We start from the raw sequence: 21064 nt of genomic DNA, 5'->3' as shown, positions 1-21064 counted from the left end.
CCCGCCAAACGAAATATTTCATTACTTCCAAAATATAAGGGGTATTCATTTTTCAAAAAATCAAATTTCTTAACTTTGACCAAATTCAGAGCAAAAGATATCATCATCCATAGTATTAAACAAAAAAGTATATATGGAGATTCATTTCATGATAAATCTAACCATAAAGATCTGATTTATGGATTTTGATATATTTTTCTACAAATTTGATCAAACATAAAAGGTTTGACCTTTTAAAATATAATTCACATTGTATTAGCTATCTTGAGGTGCACTCCAACAAGGCTCCAAGCACCATGCATTCCCCCCCCCCCCCCCCCCCCGAACCTCGTATACCGGGTTGGCCCCAAAAATAAACAACAAATTTGATCTAAAGATTGCACCACGAACCATCTTCATCATGCAGTGTCATGCAGCTCAGCTAGTACTCCCTCCGTTCCATAATATAAGTCTTTTTAAAGATTTCACTAGAGGACCAAATACGAATGTATATAGACATATTTTAAAGTGTAGATTCACTCATTTTGCTTCGTATGTAGTCTTTTAGTGAAATCGCTTAAAAGACTTATATTTAGGAACGGAGGGAGTACTACGCAGTACCTCACACTGTCACACAAGTACTATTAATTTGCAATAATGCTAGACATACAAAAACTTACAAAGGTTTACTTAACCTTCCAAACTAACTCTTCTCTTCCCCCCTGATTTTCAGTGGGGGTGGGGCCCCTCATCCCTCAATCACCAATCACAATCTTACACATCAATTTATACGTAAATTTTTTACGTAAGCCTTTGTAGGTGTAGCATTACTCATTAATTTGCAACCTCTGGCTTCTTGTCTTGGCAACGAATATATATCCTAGCCAATAGCTGCTTCTGTTCTGTCTGCCTGTAGCCTTTTCTAGCTAGCTAGCAGGGAAAATACCAGTACCATGGCTATGATAGCCAAGTGCATTCCTCTGCTCTCCCTCTCCGCCGTGCTCCTCTCTCTGCTTGGCACCGGCGCCTCCGCCATGGGCCTGCCCCCGCCTCAGTCGCCGGTGAACTTCAGCATCGGTGTGCAGGGCATGGTCTGGTGCAAGACCTGCAGGTACAGTGGCTACAACGCCGACATGGACGCCTCCCCGCTCCAAGGTGAACTATGATCCCAACCTCTGCGTTCTTCAACTACGTAACGTACGTACGCATCGCATGCAGGTGCCCCTTCGTCTCTTCCTTACATTGATCGATACATTGCGTACGTATATGCGGCGTGTGTGTTTGTGCTTGCGCAGGCGCGGTGGTGTACCTGCAGTGCCGGCACGGCCCGCGGCGGCGGAAGAAGGTGGGTGGGGTGACGGGCCAGGGCGGCTACTTCATCATCCAGTCGTCGCAGATGGCGTCCTTCACCAGCAACGAGTGCAAGGTGTACGTGCAGAGCTCGTCGTCGGCAGTGTGCAGCCTCGCCGACCAACCGGCTGCCGGCAAGGGGCTGCCGCTCAAGTTCGAGTCCTTCCTCAAGCTCGGCGACGGCCTGCAGGCGCTCTACTCCGTCGGCAACTTCATGTTCCGCCCCAGCGACCCCAACAAGTGCTACTGATCAATCGAGCCACCGAGAAACATGGATGTACTTGTAGGACTTGAATAAATGTATTAGTATTAATTCACTGTTGGAGGATTATCTGGGATATGCAAGCAGTGCTGTAAGGTTTTTTGAGAGGTTTCCTTGGTTGTTGCAGTGGTTTTTTAGGCAAGTTGTAGCAGTGGTTTTGTAAGCTTCTTTAGTTAGCAACAGCATGCATGGTCTGGAATAACTCGAGTATTTTATTCGCAAAGAAAAGAAAAGGAATAACTCGAATATGAAACGAGGAATGCAAGTCCTAAGGGCTATTTCTAACCGATCCTCTACTCCTCTAACGCCCACCTAATCGGTCTCCAATTCGTTGTAAGAGCATCTCTAGTAGAACCTTCAAACCCTTAAATCTAAAACCAGTTTTAAGGGTTAAGAATTGGTCATTTTTGACACTTTTAAGAGTTGAAAAACAGGGGCAAAGACTAGAACCCTCAAACCCAACCCTTATAACGGAATATTCCTACGGATCGGCGAGGAGAGCTTGGGCGGCCTCTTGCTGCGGGAGGCGGAGGGCGCGGGGGGTGGCGGAGGCAGCCGGGGAGGTCGAGGCGGAGGCGAGCGGCGGACGGGGAGGCCGAGGCGAACGGCGGCTGGGGAGGTCGAGGCGGGCGGGGGGCGGAGACGGCGGCTGGGAAGCCGAGGCGGGCGGCAGCGGCGGAGGATGAGGAGGCAGCGGCGACGGGGGAGGTCGAGGCGGGCGACGGCCGGGGAGGTTGGGGCGGGCGGCGGGGGGGGGGGGGGCAGACAGCGGCGGCGTCTCGGGAGGTGGAGGGGAGGCCTCCGGGGGCGGGACGGCGGCAGCGGCGGTCGGAGAGGCGGCCGGCGTGGGCGCGGGAGGTAGTTGGGATGGAAAATTTTCCTCCCGCGCTAGGATGGAACGGTTTGAGGGTTGGGGTAGATTTTGCTCCCCAACCCTCACTTTTACAGGCTGGGAAGGCGTTTGAGGGTTGGATCTCTAATTTTTTTTTACGGGTTTAAGGGTTTAAGGGTTCTAGTCTACGTCATTTTTTCGACGAAAACTGTAAAAAAGCGGTTATTTTTAATGGTTTGAGGGTTTGAGGGGTCTACTAGAGATGCTCTAAGGGAGTAAAAATTATACTTGAGCGCCAACCTTCTTCCTAAGTATATTTGGCCACTTCGGCTCCGAGTAAAAGTCACGCCTCTCCCTCGCATCATCACCACCCCTGCATCTTCACTGGAGCACCTTCTTGCGATCGCTCGACGGCCCCGCCGCTAAGTCGTTGCCTCCCTTGCCCCCGCCGCCCTTCTGCCGGATGTCGAGCCCGTTCAGCCCACGTCGTCGTCGTCGGAATCAAGGTGAAACGCCGCCGCCACCGTCGTAGCCGATTCACCGGGTTGCAAGTGTTCGACGAATTTTCTAGACGGGTTTTTTGTTCGTTTCTTTTGAACCAAGCCCGCTTGGACCGAACCTGGCCGTTTTAGTTGTAGATGAAGAGGTTGACAAAGATGGTCTCGGAGGACTCGTCATCATCCGAAGAGGAAGAAGACGACGATGACTTTGACACCGTATTAAGCATGATTTTCAATAATGATGTTGGGTGGCCTAGAAGAGGATGACCATTTGGCCACATATGCATCAGCTGTTATAGAGCGGAGGGCCATGCCAAGATCATGAGAGACCATTTTGATCCAAAGCCAACCTATCAGGAGAAGTACTTTCGCCGACACTTTCGGATACATACAAGCCTTTTTCTAACCATTGCAAAAACGGTTGAGAGATATGATGACTGGCTCAAGCTCTGGAGAAATGCATGTAGAGATATAAGTGCAAGCCCTCCGATCAAGTGCATTGTGCATGTTCAAGTCTTGGCATATGGGTGTCCGACCGATGCAATTGACGACTATGTCCGCATTGATGAAGACACAATCTTGGAGGTTGTTCAACGGTTCAGTAAAGCAGTGTTCGCTGTCTTTGACCCAAAGTACTTGAGAGCACCAACCAAGGAAGATACCCAGAGACTGATCACTGAGAGTGAAGCAAGAGGATGGTCAGGGATGCTTGGATCACTTGACTGATGCATTGGACATGAAAGAATTGTCGCGCGGGCTCGAAGGGTCAATACAAAGGCCACTACAACAATCCAACAATTATTCTTAAGGCACTTGCATCGAAGGATCTTTGGATATGGCATTCATTCTTTGGTTTGCCTTGCTCTCACAATGACTTGAATGTGTTGTCGAGATCACCACTATTTTCCAAGCTTATTAAAGGTGATGCTCCTGCTTGCAACTACTCGGTCAATGAGCACAACTAGTCGATGGGTTATTACCTTGCGGATGGCATCTATCCAACATTGGTTCCACTATTTTGTAAGGATGTGTTTGGTTGCAGTTCCCACCACAGCATTGTTGTTCCCCTTTGAGACATGCTAATTCTAGAAATGTTGAGTACATGCACTTGTTGTTGTTTGGTAGAAGTGTATGTGCCAATTCTTTTTACCTGATGATTCTCAAGACTTTGGTTCTAGAAAACTGCCAACTATATCACCTACCCAGAGAATCATCCGTCTAGTTCTTTTTTAAGATTCCAGCTTGTAATTGATGTAGATTTTATGATGAAATGTCTATAACGCCCCTAGATTGGAAATGGGTCCTGAATTGTTAACACTTGGTTATTTAGGATAATTTCAGTACTAAGAAGCCATTAATCCACTATCCATTCAATATCATACATCCTTCCATCCATACAACATCATACAAATTTTCACTACTAAGCAGCCATCAATCCATACAACATCATACAACCATCAATCCATACAACATCATAAAACCATCAATCCAAATGAGCATACAAGTTAGCAAACAACCAAGCATTTAAATTTTCACATATCTAAACACATAGGAACAGAGAAAAAAAATAAAGGTATGAGAGCGAGAGAGAATGAGACAGGGGTAAGCAATTTGAGGAGCTCCACAACAATGACGGATGGGACGGGGCGGCGACTGGCCACGAAGGTGAAGGTTGTGATGCAGGGTTGCTTAACAGGACGGTAGCGGACAGGGTCGGGTCGAGGTCGTTGGACGAGACGATCGTCGGTCGGGGCGGGCAGTGGACGGGGCCGGGGCGAGGCGACGATGGAGGGGTGGGATGGTGGTGAAAGGGTCGGCGGTGGCCTAGGGGACCTGCTGCTGGCGGACACGGACGGGCTGGCGACGCGAACCATGCAATGTCGATCATGTCATGGCTCGGGAGGAACAATTGGGGTGGTTACGAACGAGAGACTCTCTGATCAATCGTTTCGTGTGTTTTTTGGTCATGCCCGAGTGTCACTTTGGTTGTAAATACTTAGTTCAATAGGGACTCGTGTTGGAAACGAAATGTCTTATTTTGAGGGACTGTCTACTAGATCACCCCAATCCCCAACTTCTGACGATTCTAGATTGCATTGCAATTCTAGGTTGACTCTAAGTGATTCTGAGGGCAGAGATGAGTTTTTCTCACTAAGCTGAGACCTCCTTTGGCTACCTACATGCGTTTAGACATGTTGAACAATTTTGAATTCCAAACATATTTTATGAATATTGAACAAATTTTGAAAATGTGAAAGAAATGTAAACATATTTTGGAATCCCTTTTGTTAATTAATTCAAATTCTAAACTATTTTCAAAAAAATAAAACAAATTATAAATTCAAAAAAATTCTTGAAACTCAAACAATTTTTTAAATTCTGAACATTCTTAAAATTTCAACACATTTTGGTATTCCTTTTTATTTGGAATTCAGGAATTTTGAAATTCTGAAGATTTTTTGAAAACTTCAACAAAATTAGAAATTCTGAATATTTAAATAAAGCTTTAAATTCTCAACATTTTTCGAAAATTAAACAAATATTGAAATTATGAACCTTTTTCGTTAATTAGAAAAATTGAAACTCTTAAATTTTTTTATATTTGAAACAAAATTTAAAATTCTGAATATATGTTGAGAATTTAAACAATTTATGAAATTATAAATATATTTTGTAAGTCGGGCGAGCATGTGTGCGTCCATGCACCCTACCTAGGTGTGCTCAACTTAGCATTGTTGAGATATCTTTTTGAGACATGCTGAGCTAAGACTTTGTTTGGCCACATACATATGTTTAGACCTGTTGAACAATTTCGAATTCTGAATATATTTTTCGAATGATGAAAGAATTTTGTAAATGGTGAAAGACAATTTAAACAAAATTTTAAACTCCATTTTTATAATTTAAACAATTTTGGAATTGCATTTTTTGAAAGTTTAAACAAACTTTAAAATTATGAACATTTTACAAGATGTAAACAAAATTCAAAATTCTGAATATCTTTCGAAAATTCATAACAATATTAAAATTCCGATATTTCCAAAATTAAACAAATTCTGGAATAGATTTTTAAAAAGTTTAAACAAAACTTGAAATCCTGGACATTTGTTGAATATTTAAACAATTACAAAATTCTAGACAATTTTTTAATTGAAAAATCAGAAATTCTGACTTTTTTGACAACTGAAATAAATTTTGAAACGCTGAACATTTTTTAAAATTTAATCAAATTTTGAAATTCAGAAAATTGGTAAAAAAATTGAAACAAATTTTGAAATTCAGAATTTGTTTTGTGAATTTAAGCAAATTTTAAAATTCTGAACATTTTTTGAGGATCGAGATGAGCATGGCTGCTTGCACGCACCCTAGTTGAGTGTGCGCCACTCAGCATGGTTGAGAGGCCTTTTTGCATGAGGTGAGCATTGTCGAGGTGAGCCCATACACCTTGTCAAATAGTTTAGAGTGGGTTAGAGCATCTTTAGCAGACCTCTTATAATGTCCCGACCCGTAAAATAATCGTCAAAACATCGATCGACACGAAAAATGTTGCCCGACTCCCCACAAACGTGTTCGATCCGTAAAAGTTTTTTGCGGGGCGCGACAAAAGTTTGCCCTCAACCTTCAGGTTCACGGGGTGGGAGGCCGACACGAGCTCGCCCCTTATCCACAACGAGATTTCCGCGCGGCCGTTCCCTGCCCCCCCACCCCCGCCTCGACAGCCATTGCCCCGCCACCGCGCACTCCGATGCATCTTCCCCGCCATTCTTCACCACCATGGAAGCCTCCCAACTGTCCCACGTCAACGTGGAGGTTGCGCACGCGCAATCCCCTCCGGTGGATGTCGTCGCCGGCCATGTCGCCCCCGTCATCGCCCAAGGCAACAACGCGCCTGCCCACAAGCGGCAGGGCAACGTTGTCGTGCAGGGCGTCAATCCGTCTGGCCTTGCCGGAAAGGCATCCGCGTCGGGCGCCGTCGCTGCTGCGCGTTCTGCCCGACCGCCGGTGGAGAAGATGAGCAATGTTTCGGGCGTGAAGCGGAAGAAGGTTCCTACGAAAAGGCCGGCGCCTCCGTCCACTCCCTCCGCCCTAGCAAGATATTCTCCGACATGCCTTTCAACGGCGCTGCTTCCACCACAGGCGAGGTCTTTGATGAAATGGCCGGAAGGTATGCATCTTCCGTCCCTTGTTCTTGCTTCGCTTTTCGTCATTGTGGTAGCTCGTGACTTGATGTTACTCAATGTAGTGGTGGTTGGAACAATGTCGCTGTCAAGTTCATGAAGTTGTTGGACACCAACACCGTCGACATAGATCAAGCCCCGATCGTTGGTTTGGATTACAATGAAATGGAGGGTTGCATGGATGATAATGGTGGTGAAGATGAAGTGGAGGAGGTAGATGAGTGGGTGTATCAGCAAGCACAGGTAAAAAAAGCGTGAGATCGAAGAACTACACGATCTTGGAAGATCAAATCTTGATCAAGGCTTGGAGTGCGGTGTTTACGGATGCTTGCACGGGTGTCTCAAACCTCCAAAAGGTATTGGCAAAGAATCGAAGATCAATACTTCCGGATGTGTCTTATAAAACTATGGATGCTTGCAAGGGAGTGTCTTATAAAACTATGCTTTTATTTTACGCGCGAACTATGTTTTATTGTTTGAATTTGAACTCATTTGTTGGAATTGCTGTCAAATTCGCTTATTTGGGGTTTACGGTTTGCGGGTCGAAGCGGCGACGCCCGAGCAGACCCCGCATAGCCGATCCGTAAAAGAGCATCTTTTACGAATATCCTTTTTTACGAGTCCGTTTCACGGGGTCTGACTCTCTCCGCACCCACGCCGGCCCGCAAAACCGTTTTTCCGTGAAATGTAAACGAGTTTTGCGGGTCGGCTTTATACGGGGTGTGCTAGGTATGCACTTATATAAGAAACTTTTAAGCTCATGCATTGAGGCTGCATCATAGCATGTTGGTGTGTGCGCCTTTGCTCTAAAACCATTTCATGCTGGCCAAGTCACGCATAATTACTTAGGCGTTCTCTCTTGCACTATTGATCCCAAAAGCACATGTATAATTTGTTGACAGTTAAAATTACTGATCCATACCACAAAGATTGTTTCACTGTTGTTGCATATAGGTTCTATTTGTCCTGAAGTTGGCTAGGGACTTGGCCACGTTTCAACTTTCATTTAAAATACTAGATATAGAAATGAGCAGATTCGGTATCATACTACTCATGTTTCGACACTAGAACGTCAATTGTTTAGATATATATTTCCATGTTTAGAGTGCATTCATGTTTTGTCATTTAACACCATGTTGAGATATCATTGACACCAAACGGGGCGGGCAGTAGACGGGGCCGGGGCGAGGCGACGACGGACGGGTCGGATGGTGGTGGAAGGTTGGGCGATAGCCTAGGGGACCTGCCGCCGGCAGACAGGGACATGCTGGCGACGCGAACTATGCAACATCGATCATGTCGTGGCTGGAGACAAACACGAGGAATAGTTACGAACTAGAGCCTCTCTCATCGATTTGTTTTGTGTCTTTTTCGGTCATGCCCGAGTGTCACTTTGGTTGTAAATACTTGGTTCAATAGGGGCTCGTGCTAAAAATGAAATGTCTTCCTTTGAAGGACTGGCTAGAATCACCACAATCGCCAACTTTTGACGATTCTAGATTAAACTGTGATTCTGGGTTGATTCTAGGTGATTTTGGGGCAGAGATAAGTTTGTCCCACTAAGTTGTGACTTCCTTTGGCTGCCTACATGAGTTTAAACATGTTGATTTATTTTGAATTCCGAATATATTTTGTGAATAATGAAAAAAGTTCGAAGAAGGTGAAAGAAAATTTAATCACGTTTTGGAATTCCATAGTTTTTAAAATTTAATTTTCTTTTTGAAATTACATTTTTTAAACAATTAAACAAATTCTGACCTATTTGCAAAATTCTGAAAGTTTTAAAAAAAATTAAACACATTTTGGAATTCGCTTTCTTTTATAAATAAACAAAATATGAAATTCTGAACATTTTTTGAAAAGTTAATCAAAATTCTAAATTGTCAATATTTTTTGAAAATATAAGCAAAATTTGAAATTATGAATATTTTAAAAACTTTAAACAAAAATTGAAAGTCTGAAGATTTAAATATTTTTTGAAATTCTTAACATTTTTTGATAATTTAACAAATCTTAAAATTCTGATCCTTTGTTGTATATTAAAAAAAGTAAACTACGAACATTATTGGAAAAAACAATTTCTACACATTTGGTGAGAATTTAAACAATTTATGAAATTCTATACATTTTTGTGGGTCGGGATGAGCATGGCCGCCTCCATGCACCCTACCTAGGTGTGCTCAACTCAGCATGGTTGAGAGGCCTTTCCGAGACGTGCTGAGCTGACACTTCGTTTGGCTACCTGCATGCGTTAACAGTTTTGAATTTCAAATATATTTTTTTGAATGGTGAACGGATTTTTAAAAATGTGCACAAAAATTAACCAGTTTTTTGAATTCCAGTTTTTCGAAAGTTCAACTAAATTTTGGAATTACACTTTTGTGGAATTCAAATAAATTTTGAAATTCGGAATATTTTTAAAATTCGAACAAATTTAGAAATTATAAAAAAATTATGAAAATTTAAGCACACTGTATTCCGTTTTTATAAAAATAAGAAAAATTGAAATTCTGAACATTTTTTGAAATTTTAAAGAAATTCCGAAATTCTGTTTTTTCATTTAAACTAATTCGAAGTTATGATTTTAATTTTTTTTAAATAAATCTTGAAATTCTGAACATTTTTTGAAATTTAATCAACTTTTGACATTTTCAATATTTTTTAAAACAGAAATAAAATTTGGATTTCGGAACATTTTTTGAGCCAAGTCCTCCATCCCTCTTGTACTTAGTCATTTTCACCTTGTTGATAGAATCGGTTTTTTCTTTTTTCTCTTGATCACTCCACTAATATCTTCATTTAGAGAGGTAATTTGCTCACATATGCACCTTGTTATTTCAAAGCAAGTCACAGCATAAGTGGGATAGCTTGGATAAATAACACTTGACCTTTTTTCCACTAGCTTTTGAATTTTAAGTTGCTTACACCGTCACTATCTATGTTTTCATTTATGATAAATACGACCCAACAAACCACGGCGGTGTATTTGCTTGCGCTTTATGACTTGTCGTTGTTAGTGCTTTCTTGCTAACTTTGAGAAATGTAAAAATAAATGCTAGGCAATTTTTGTTTTCAAAATGAATATACTTATAGGATGTGTACCATAGTTTCCTAGTGAAATGCTAAGATGATGGTGCAACATGAGCTAATGATTCTGTCATGATAGATGTTTTTGTGACCGCCATCTTTTTCTCACAAGTTTTCTTATTGTGCATGTATTCTTTGCAAGCAGCGAATTTATGCTTGTACCAAGCCTTGCATCTTCGAAGCATATGAAATATGGGTTTTCATGGGGTTTTATCCTCTTATCCCCACCAGACCTACCGGGCATGACATCATACGTTGGTAGAAGTGGCTTTGGCATAGTAGAGAACTAGAGATATGTGAGCTAGGCATGCCTTCAATCGACTCCAAGCGATGATCATTTTTTTTCTAATCTACTCCACAATGCAGAATTGGCAATGAATGTGTTAATAACTGCTATAGTATATGCATGATAGTACATGAGGGCATGGATGCCTATAAAGCTGTCAGTACCTACAACTGCAAGTGTTTTAAGTGGAGTATTTTATATGATACTTATATCATGTTCCACTTGGCATGGCGGTTAGCAAAATTATGATCTATCTCTTAATTTTCCTAGAAATATTTGGACAAACGTCTTGTTACCATCTACCACACTCGTTCTTTGTTTTAAAATCCTAACCATCACCTAATCACTTCAAACATGCTTATGATTGATAGATATGAAGCTCCTACTATTCTCCAGTTGTTCATGTTCTTATCTACTGAATCACAATTAGAATTTAACTGAAATGAGCTCTACACCAATGCATTCGATCATTTTTCATGATTTTTATAGCACCATCAATTGTCTTTTGAGCTAGCTTTGCTTTGTGTTAGTCAAACAAATCACACATGGTTCCTTTGCAATCCTCCGGAAGTTCGCAACTCCTTTTATATTTATGTCTTCCTCCAATTTCCATTAATGTATGTTGCATAGTTTCTATAATTCACTCTTGGGGCCCAGTTTCGTAAATCCTTATTATGCCATTATGTTGATCCGATATGAAAGTTACACCGCACAGGAAGTACATGTTGCAACTTTCTGGAGTACATGACCATATAGGGAGTACAAGTATGTTATCCCAAGGAGTACAAGCACGTTATCTTGGTAGTACAAGTTGTGTCCGAAAAAAGGTTTGTCTAAACCTATCAAGATGTGCTCTCTGTTTCAAAGATTTAGACATGAGAAAACAACAGTGAAAAATCTACATGATTCAGAAAGTTTGTTCAAGAGATATTTCGATTTTAAATTTGGATCTTTCATCTTACAAAGAAAAGCAGTTGTCGTCACGAAAGACAACCGAAAGCAACATTCCCAAGAGGAAACTTTGACTAGTGATTAACGGAAAATCTTCGTAGTTTCTCGACCAATTGATTCCGTTGATGAGTTCACTCTTCAACTCCCGTTTCCATGAAAACTACCCCCTTGGGACCTGAGAGAATATTCGGTGGAAACCAAGTTAATTAGATGCCGGATATTCAAATCCTGTCCCGTTGACAAGTTTAAATTTTAGTTTTGGACGGATATATTCTACCTTAGGATTTAGATGCAACACTAGACCGAACTCATCAGAAGGCATTTGTGTCACTATCTGCCTTTGGTAGTAGAAACTTCTTTTTCGAAACGCAAAAGCAAAAGTTATACCCCTTTCATTAATTAAGAAGAAGGCATGGACGATCCAATATGCCTTGAACGCAACGTAATGCTGCATGATTTCTGGTGCCTGTATATGTATATATGTACGCCCACTACTGCAAGCTGCCGGGCGTCTCTTCGAAACATACGCAGTACGCGTACGTGAATTCAGATAATCGCACCCACTCTAGACGCTTGCTTAAGTTAATTACCTGGAAGCAAGTGACAGCGCTTTGAAATTAGCTAGTAGCTTGCGATGCACTCCAACAAGGCTCCAAGCCACATGCGAGTGCACCATGCATGTTTCCCCGACGAACCTCGTACGTATGTCCATTACAACTTGGCCCATAAAATAAACAACGACGTGATCCAACGATCGATCTCCGCTAATTAATTAATCCATTGCGTAAACAGCAACCACGAACCACATCTTAAACAAGTACTGTACACTATGCAGTTGCTCAGCTAGTACTATAAATTTGCAACCTTCTAGCTTGCTGTCTTCACAACATATCATTCCTAGCTAGTCGATCTTCGCAACTTAGGAACCTTTTCTAGGTATCTGGCTAGCAGGAAAAAGACCAGCATGGCTGTGCTAGCCAAGTGCCTTCTCATGTTCTCCCTCTGCGCCGCGTTCCTCTCTCTGCTTGGCACCGGCGCCTCCGCCATGGGCCTGCCCCAGCCTCATGCGCCGGTGAACTTCACCATCGGCGTGCAGGGCATGGTCTGGTGCAAGACCTGCAGGTACATCGGCTACAACGCCAAAATGGACGCCTCCCCGCTCCAAGGTACGTATACCTCTAACCCCAACCTCCGCCTTCTTTAACTACGCATCCCATGCATGGGTGCTCCTTCGTTCTGGCATCGACTCGTAAACATATATGTTGTGTGTGTGTTTGTGCATGCAGGCGTGGATGTGTACCTGCAGTGCCGGCACGGCCCGCGGCGGCTGAAGAAGCTGCCAGGGACATCGGGGCAGGGCGGCTACTTCGTCATCCAGTCGGCGCAGATGGCGTCCTTCACCAACGACGAGTGCAAGGTGTACGTGGAGAGCTCGTCGTCAACCGCGTGTGGCCTCGTCGACGAACCCGCCGCCGGCGAGGGGCTGCCGCTCAAGTTCGACTCCTTCGTCAAGCACGGCGACGGCCTGCAGGCGCTCTACTCCGTCGGCAACTTCTTCTTCCGCCCCAACAACCCCAACAAGTGCTACTGATGCATCATCCTTCCGTCCGTCATGCGCTTCTAGGGCTTGAATAAATGGATTAGGGTTAATTAGCTGCTGGAGTAGCTAGGATATGCATGATGTGCTGTAATGTTGATTTTATGGTTCTTCTGTTGTTGCATTGGCTCTGTAAGCTTCTTTGAATTACCAACGAGTGTATGGTTCAAGAAAAACATCCTGCCCTCGCTAGTGGAGAAAGGGGTATTAGAACCGGTTGGTAAGGGCCTTTGGACCCGGGTACACATCCGGTGCTACGTATCCGGGACTAAAGGCCCCCCTTTAGCACCGGTCCCTTACAAACCGGTGCTAAAGGCCTCCACGTGGGCGTCGAAGAGTGCGCGCAGGCGGAGGACCTTTAGAACCGGTTGGTAACACCAACCGGTCCTAATGCTTTTTTTTCTTTCTTTTTTTCCTTTTCTTTTCAGGGTTTCCGATTCCGTATTTCGGTGTTTCCGTGTTCCGTATTTTCAGGGTTTCCGTTTACGTGTTTCCGGTTCCGTATTTCCGTTTACGTCTTTCCGATTCCGTATTTCCGATTCCGTGTTTCCGATTCCGTGTGTCCGTGTTCCGTTTTTTACGAACACGGAATCGGAAACACGTAATCGGAAACACGTATCCGGAAACACCGATTCCGTGTTTGCGGTTAAGTGTTTCCGATTCCGTGTTTGCGGTTAAATGTTGATGCACCAAATAAAAGTACATATATACATGTAACACGAAGTACTCGACCGATTATCATTACATAATTTGAAGTTCGTTTCCTATAGTTGTATACTTGCATAGAGAAGGGAGCTGGCTATTGGTTCATAGGATGGAAAAATTCTCCGCCTTCATCTATGACTTGCGTGAGGAGAAATCCTGCCAATTCCTCTGCAACTGCCTTGCAACGTTGGATTGGTCTGAGCATCGCCCGCTTTCGTTGCAGCTTTAAAAGAAGTAGATGAAAACAATTAAGTTATGAACAAAACTAAACATAATTGATGGCAACATAAATAAAGTTGTGAAGATCCGGTTACGTACCTCTAGATTTCTGGAAGTACGGGATTTCTCATTGATAATCCTGTGAATGTACTCGCAAACGTAGTATCCACAATAATCAGTGCCCGGTGGTTGTTGCGGGACGCCCTATATACGAGAACATAATTCAGTCAAATTAATAATAATCAAAAGAATGGTAATGGTATTGAAACGAGGGTACGTAGTACTACTTACTTTGTTAATCTGAAAGTGGAGCTTGTCTGCCCATGTATCGGGTTCTTCCTTGATGAACATTTGCCAAACCCTGGCCGACAAAGAAAAATGAATACAAGAGTTAATTATTACTTACTTGATATCAGGAAATGAACGAAAAAGAGGCCGATGAACGAAAGAGGCCGATATATATATACCTTTGAAGCATCTGACGCGCGCTCTTCCATGTGTCAGCGTCCCAGGTTAACGGGTCCCAGACTTCAACTTGTCCTTGATCGATTCTAATGATGAACAATATGAAGTGGGACATGCGCACGTGTACACACGCAATCATGCATACTCATCAATTACACTTAACATCAGGTAAGCAAAATGGAATGTGTATAAGACAGTAACACTCACTTGAATCCGTAGGGCCAAAGTATTTCTTTTTTGGTACTTTGTCGCTTCAAAAACCTTAGCAAATCATCCGGTGTATCCTTGTTGAACTTTTCTATTGTCTCTTGATGAAACGAATACGGGTCAATGAACCCAAAGTCCCAGATTCCTGCCAGCCTGCATTCACGAATCTTCATTCTGCATAGTAGCGTACAAAAAGAATGTCTCGTGAGTGATAATTATACGGGCAATGAACGCGAGCTTAACTAAATAATTAAATTACACAAATAAATCACACACTCATTATGAGTGATAAAGAACTTCATTATGAAGTCTGTCGCTTTTATGTCTTCCTCATCACAGGTTCGTACAAAACTTATTTTCCACACACTAATATATCATACATAATTAGGGAGCAATTTTTATTGCTTGCACCGATGATAACTTACTTGAGGGATCTTATTCAATCCATAGGTAGGTATGGTGGACTCTCATGGCAAAACTGGGGTTGAAGGTTTATGGATGCACAAGTAGTATCTCTACTTGGTGCGGGAGTTTTGGTTAATATGAGGTGGAAGCAATCGTCACATGCTAAGGGATCTCTAGTCATATAACATTGTTCGGAACCAAGCAAACACAATTCATTATGTTGTCTTCCTTGTCCAACATCTACTTCTAAGCATGTAATAGTTTAGTGAGTGTTCACAATCATAGATGGTGTCAAAGATGATATATTTATATGTGAACCTCTCATTCTTTATCACTTTCTATTAATTGCAACAATGACCAAGGTCTACGTTTGTCTACCCTCAACAAGTTTCAATCATCATTCTTTTTATATGTGAAGCCATCACTTCCCATAAGATCATTGCATGATCTTTTCATGCTTTTGTTCTTTTCTCATTCTCTTGATCATGGCATGGGACAAGGCCCTTAACTAAGACACTCTTTATTATATGGCTCACGAGCTCGAATACATCGGGGGTGACACAAAACAAAACTCAAGCCTAAAACACTAAGACCTTTAATCTACTAGAGAAAGAGAAAACTAAAAAGGAACAAACTAAAACAATGGTAAAGGCAAAAGATGTGATGGTGATACGATACCGGGGTGATACGTCTCCATCGTATCTACTTTTCCAAACTCTTTTGCCCTTGTTTTGGACTCTAATTTGCATGATTTGAATGGAACTAACCTGGACTGACGCTGTTTTCAGCAGAATTGCTTTGGTGTTATTTTTGTGCAGAAATCAAAGTTCTCCAAACGTCCTGAAAATTTACAAAAATATCTGCGCCAAGTTCCAGCTCAGGGGGTGGGCCAGTGGGCCACAAGCCCCTGCTCCGCCACCACCCCCTAGTGGCGGTGGGCAGGCTTGTGGGGCCCACAGGCACCTGCCGCCCCCAACTCCAGCTCTATAAGTTGCCTTTCGTCCCAGAAAAAATAAAAAGAGAAGTTTTCGTCGCGTTTTCGATACGGAGGCGCCGCCACCTCGTGTTCTTCATCTGGAGGGCAGATCTGGAGTCCGTCTTGGGCTCCGGAGAGGGGACGTCGCCATCGTCATCATCAACCTTCTTCCCTCTCCAATTCCATGAAGCTCTTCGTCGTTCGTGAGTAATCTATTCGTAGGCTCGTTGGGCGGTGATGAGTAGGATGAGATCTATCATGTAATCGAGTTAATTTTGATGGGGATTGATCCCTAGTATCCACTATGTTCTGAGACTGATGTTGCTACTATTTTGCCATGCTTAATGCTTGTCACTAGGGCCCGAGTGCCATGATTTCAGATCTGAAATTATTATGTTGTCACCAATATATGTGTGTTTTAGATCCGATCTTGCAAGTTGTAGTTACCTACTATGTGTTATGATCCGGCAACCCCGGAGTGACAATAACCGGAACCACTCCCGGTGATGACCATAGTTTGAGGAGTTCATGTGTTCACCAAGTGCTAATGCGTTGGTCCGGTTCTTTATTAAAAGGAGAACCTTAATATCCCGTAGTTTCCTTTTGGACCCCGCTGCTACGGGAGGGATGGACAATAGATGTCATGCAAGTTCTTTTCCCTAAGCACGTATGACGACACACGGAATGCATGCCTACATCACATTGACGAACAGGAGCTAGCCACATATCTCTCCATGTTATAGTTGTTGCATGATGAATAGCATCCAAACAAATCACCGACCCATTGCCTACGAGTTTGTCCTACTACTGTTGTTACTTGTCTTGCTCTGCTGCTGCTACTACTGTTGGGGCATAGTTTATGCCTAAGTAATTTTGGTGATTGATGACAGTACCGTAAAGGACTAACTGTGTGTGTTAAGGTTTCAGATAACACACGTCAACGGCACAAGACGACCCGCCTCCTCATTCATGGAACGGAAGCACGGCGCTCTCTACGATTCTCTTTATTTGAGTCATAGGAAAGCCGTACTATTAAGAGGGGAACCGTAGTGGGAAGGTTTGGGTGGAATCTATCTTTGCACGCGCACACTTCACATATTTTCCCTTACCTTCATCTTTGGAGCGGCCCCCGCCACTGTGTTTCTTTCCTCCTTGCAAAATGGTCCCCAGCGGTAGTACTGCTGGAATGCTAGCGGTAGTACCGCTGCAGCCAGCGGTTGTACCGCTGGCTGGCGGTAGTACCGCCCCTGGTCAGCGGTAGTACCGCTCCAGGAGCTTAGTACCGCCTGCCTAGCGGTTGTTCGTGGACGGACCTTTTTGCGAAGACTTTCTTGGCGGTGGTAGTGCTTTTGCACTACCAGGGGCTCAGCGGTAGTACCGCTGGGGCCAGCGGTAGTACCGCTGGAGTGCCAGCGGTAGTACCGTTGCAACCAGCGGTAGTACCGCCCTTGGTCAGCGTTAGTACCGCTGGAGTGCCAGCGGTAGTACCGCTGCAGCTCGGGCAGAGAGTGGGAAAACGGTCTGATTTCCCCCCCCCCCACTATATAAAGGGTTCTTCTAGCTGTGGAACCTTATCTCTTATCCTCCCAAGCTCCATTGTTGCGTCCTAAGCTCAAAAGTGCCCGATCTCTCTCCCTAGCCAATCAAACTTGTTGATTCTTTAGGGATTGGTTGAGAAGGCCTAGATCCACACTTCCACCAAGAGAAAAGTTGATTCCCCCACCAATCCCTTGCGGATCTTGTTACTCTTGGGTGTTTGAGCATCCTAGACGGTTGAGGTCACCTCGAAGCCATAGTCCATTGTGGTGAAGCTTCGTGGTCTAGTTGGGAGCCTCCAAGCTTTGTGTGGAGTTGCCCCAACCTTGTTTGTAAAGGTTCGGTCGCCGCCTTCAAGGGAACCTATAGTGGAATCACGGTACCTTGCATCGTGCGAGGGCGTGAGGAGAATACGGTGGCCTTAGTGGCTTATTGGGGAGCATTGTGCCTCCACACCGCTCCAACGGAGACGTACTTCCTGTCAAAGGGAAGGAACTTCGGTAACACATCGTCGTCTCCATCGGTTCCACTTGTGGTTATCTCTAACCCTTACTTTGTGTATGCTTATGTTGTTAACTATATCTTACTTGTCTTAATAGCTCTCGTTGTTAGCTTCATTAGGGTTCACCTCATTGTCGTAATATTTGTGAACCCATATGTTGTTTACCTTAACTTGCTAAGACTAATTAAAAAGTGGTCGTTGTCTATTCACCCCCCCCCCTCTAGTCAACCATATCGATCCTTTCACAAAGATGCAAGCAAATATAAGGCACATGGTAACACAAGCGAAAAGGCAAACGGAAAAGAGGGCGAATTAAACGGTAATTTTTTTGAAGTGGGGGAGATGAAAACAATAGGAAAATGGAAAATAAAGTAAATGCAAGAGATGAGTTTGTGATGGGTACTTGGTAGGCTTGATCTTGCTATGTATCCTCCCCCGCAACGGCGCCAGAAATCCATCTTGCTACCTCTTGAGCTTGCGTTAGTTTTCCCTAGAAGAGGAAAGGGTGATGCAGCAAAGTAGATAAGTATTTCCCTCAGATTGTTGAGAACCAAGGTATTAATCCAATAGGAGGAACAAGCAAGGCCCCAATCATAGTACCTACACAAAGAATCAAACTCTTGCACCCAACGCTAAAAAGGGGTTGTCAATCCCTTCAGAGTTATTTGCAAGGATGAGTTCTGATAGAGATAGATATAAATGATTGCGGAAACAAAATTAAATAAATTGCAGCAAAGTATTTTTCGTATTTTTGGTTTATAGATATGAAAGTATAATATGGAAAATAGACCCGGGGGCCACAGGTTGCACTAGAGGCTTCTCTCATAAAAGAAAATAATACGGTGGGTGAACAAATTACCGTCGAGCAATTGATAGAAAAGTGAATAATTATGAAGATATCCAAGGCAATGATTATGCATATAGGCATCATGTCCGTGTCAAGTAGACCCAAACGATTCTGCATCTACTACTATTACTCCACACATCGACCGACTCTTGTTTGCATCTTGAGTATTAAGTTCATGAAGAATAGAGTAACACATTAAGTAAGATGACATGATGTAGAGGGATAAACTCAAGAAGTATGATGAAAACCCCATCTTTTTATCCTTGATGGCAACAATACAATGCGTGCCTTGCTACCCCTACTTTGTCACTGGGTGAGGACATCGCAAGATTGAACCCAAAGCTAAGCATTTCTCCCGTTGCAAGAATTACCAATCTAGTTGGCCAAACCAAAGCAATAATTCAAAGAGACTTGCAAAGATATGAAATCATGCATATAAGAATTCAGAAGAGACTCAAATAATATTCATAGATAATCTAAACATAAACTCACAATTCATCGGATCTCGACAAACACACTGTAAAAGAGTATTACATCGGATAGATCTCCATGAAGATCATGAAGAACATGGTGTTGAAGATCAAGGAGAGAGAAGAAGCCATCTAGTTACTAGTTATGGAACCGTAGGTCTGTGGTGAACTACTCACACATCATTGGAGGGGCAATGGAGTTGATGTAGATGCCCTCCATGATCAATTCCCTCATTGGCAGAATACCGAAAAAGGCTCCCAGATTGGATCTCATGGGAACAGAGGCTCCCGACAGCGTAAAAGTATTTTCGTGGCTCTTTTTGGCGATACGGGAATATTTGGGAATTTATAGGCCAAAGAATAGGGTTAGGAGACGTGCAGGGGCCCATAAGCCAGGGGGCGCGGCCACCCCCTAGGCTTGTGGCCTGCCTGCAGATGCCATGCCCCCTACTCCAAGTCTGCTGGGTGTCTTCTCGTCCAAGAAAAATATTTCTGAAGATTTTGTTCCGTTTGGACTCTGTTTAATATTCCTTATCTGCAATACTCAAAAACGTGGGAATAAAACATAAAGTGGCACTAGGCTCCAGATTAATAGGTTAGTCCCAAAAATAATATAAAACAACATATTAATGCTTATAAAACATCCAAAACAGATAATATAATTGCATGGAACAATCAAAAATATAGATACGTTGGAGACGTATCAGTCGTTTGGTGAATCCAATCGCAAACGTATTATCCACATAAACTATTCCCAGATTGCTGCCTCAAGCAGTGCTTTACGAGAATAGATTTCAATCAAAATAATAATCAAGCATGATAATGGTATTGAAACTAGAATAAATGAAAATCAAGATGTGCGGAACTAGCTAGTACTACTTACTTTGCACAAGAAAAATCGCAACTCCTTATTCCGTTCACCTTTAGCTTTCTTGGTGTACTTTTTCAGACCCTGCATGGCAAAGAAAATGATTACTTTATATCAGGAAATGAAAGAAAGTTGTCGATATGGTGCGATAATGATTGAACTTACTTCTAGAGCATTTCGGTAACCGGCACCAACTCTGTAGGGTCTTTACGTAGCGAGTCCAAGACAAGTACTAGTCCCTCGTCAAGCCTAATTATTAGCAGAACAAAGTGAAACCTGCACACGCATAACTCATCAATTACACTTAACCTCGAGTAAGCGAAACAGAATGTGCAGAAGACAACTAGTAACACTCACCCAAAGTTGTAAGGAAATAGTATTTCCCTTCTATCATGTTGTCGAAGTAACGCAGTTAGCAAGTTCTTCTCTGTATCCATGGGATTATTACATATGTTATGTGCATTTACAGTATCTAGGTTAATGAACCCAATGTCATATATTTTTCCTCTTTTGCATCCAAGGATCTTCAATCTGCATAATATATCAAGGATAATTACACATGGAATAATGTAGGAGATAAGCTAGAGACTTAATTACAGAAATTATACTTGCAAACAATAGGAACCGAGGATCATTTTGTCGAGGACGTCTTGATTTTATAACTGAAATAATTTGTCAAATTCAGCAAACAACGACCCTTTTCCATTGTAAAAGTGCTCATCTTTAAGTCCCATGTAGATATTGTTGGTCGAATCATTGAAGGCTTTCAAGTACCAATCATGTAGTCTTCGCATCATCGTTGATAGTTTCGTCAACTGTTCAGGTTTGACGAGAGGCTTCCC

At 42.9% G+C, this 21064-nt stretch overlaps 2 protein-coding genes across 2 annotated transcripts; both read left to right on the top strand.

Annotated features, from left to right (window-relative positions):
* Nucleotides 1–876: 876 nt before the first annotated feature.
* On the top strand, nucleotides 877–1837 carry LOC123417688 (non-classical arabinogalactan protein 31-like). Its single transcript, XM_045106917.1, has 2 exons — nucleotides 877–1134; nucleotides 1275–1837. The coding sequence occupies exons 1-2, from the start codon at nucleotides 933–935 to the stop codon at nucleotides 1577–1579; spliced, it is 507 nt and encodes a 168-aa protein (XP_044962852.1). The 5' UTR covers nucleotides 877–932; the 3' UTR covers nucleotides 1580–1837.
* Nucleotides 1838–12324: 10487 nt separating this feature from the next.
* On the top strand, nucleotides 12325–13198 carry LOC123417672 (non-classical arabinogalactan protein 31-like). The gene is made up of 2 exons (XM_045106916.1): nucleotides 12325–12591; nucleotides 12712–13198. Exons 1-2 carry the CDS (start codon nucleotides 12390–12392, stop codon nucleotides 13014–13016), a joined length of 507 nt encoding a protein of 168 aa, XP_044962851.1. The 5' UTR covers nucleotides 12325–12389; the 3' UTR covers nucleotides 13017–13198.
* The last annotated feature ends 7866 nt before the right edge of the window (nucleotides 13199–21064 follow it).

Source organism: Hordeum vulgare, chromosome 1H, assembly GCF_904849725.1.
Source record: "Hordeum vulgare subsp. vulgare chromosome 1H, MorexV3_pseudomolecules_assembly, whole genome shotgun sequence".
Taxonomy (NCBI): Eukaryota; Viridiplantae; Streptophyta; class Magnoliopsida; order Poales; family Poaceae; genus Hordeum; species Hordeum vulgare.
The sequence above is the reverse complement of the archived record's forward strand: the minus strand, read 5'-3'. Positions and strand labels throughout refer to the sequence as shown.

What these genes read in the sequence shown, in the direction of transcription:
- LOC123417688 (XM_045106917.1), top strand. Translation starts at nt 933, where the DNA reads ATGGCTATGATAGCCAAGTGCATTCCTCTGCTCTCCCTCTCCGCCGTG. An exon ending in GGACGCCTCCCCGCTCCAAG is followed by an intron (nt 1,135 to 1,274) that starts GTGAACTATGAT and finishes GTGCTTGCGCAG; the next exon opens with GCGCGGTGGTGTACCTGCAG.
- LOC123417672 (XM_045106916.1), top strand. Translation starts at nt 12,390, where the DNA reads ATGGCTGTGCTAGCCAAGTGCCTTCTCATGTTCTCCCTCTGCGCCGCG. An exon ending in GGACGCCTCCCCGCTCCAAG is followed by an intron (nt 12,592 to 12,711) that starts GTACGTATACCT and finishes TTGTGCATGCAG; the next exon opens with GCGTGGATGTGTACCTGCAG.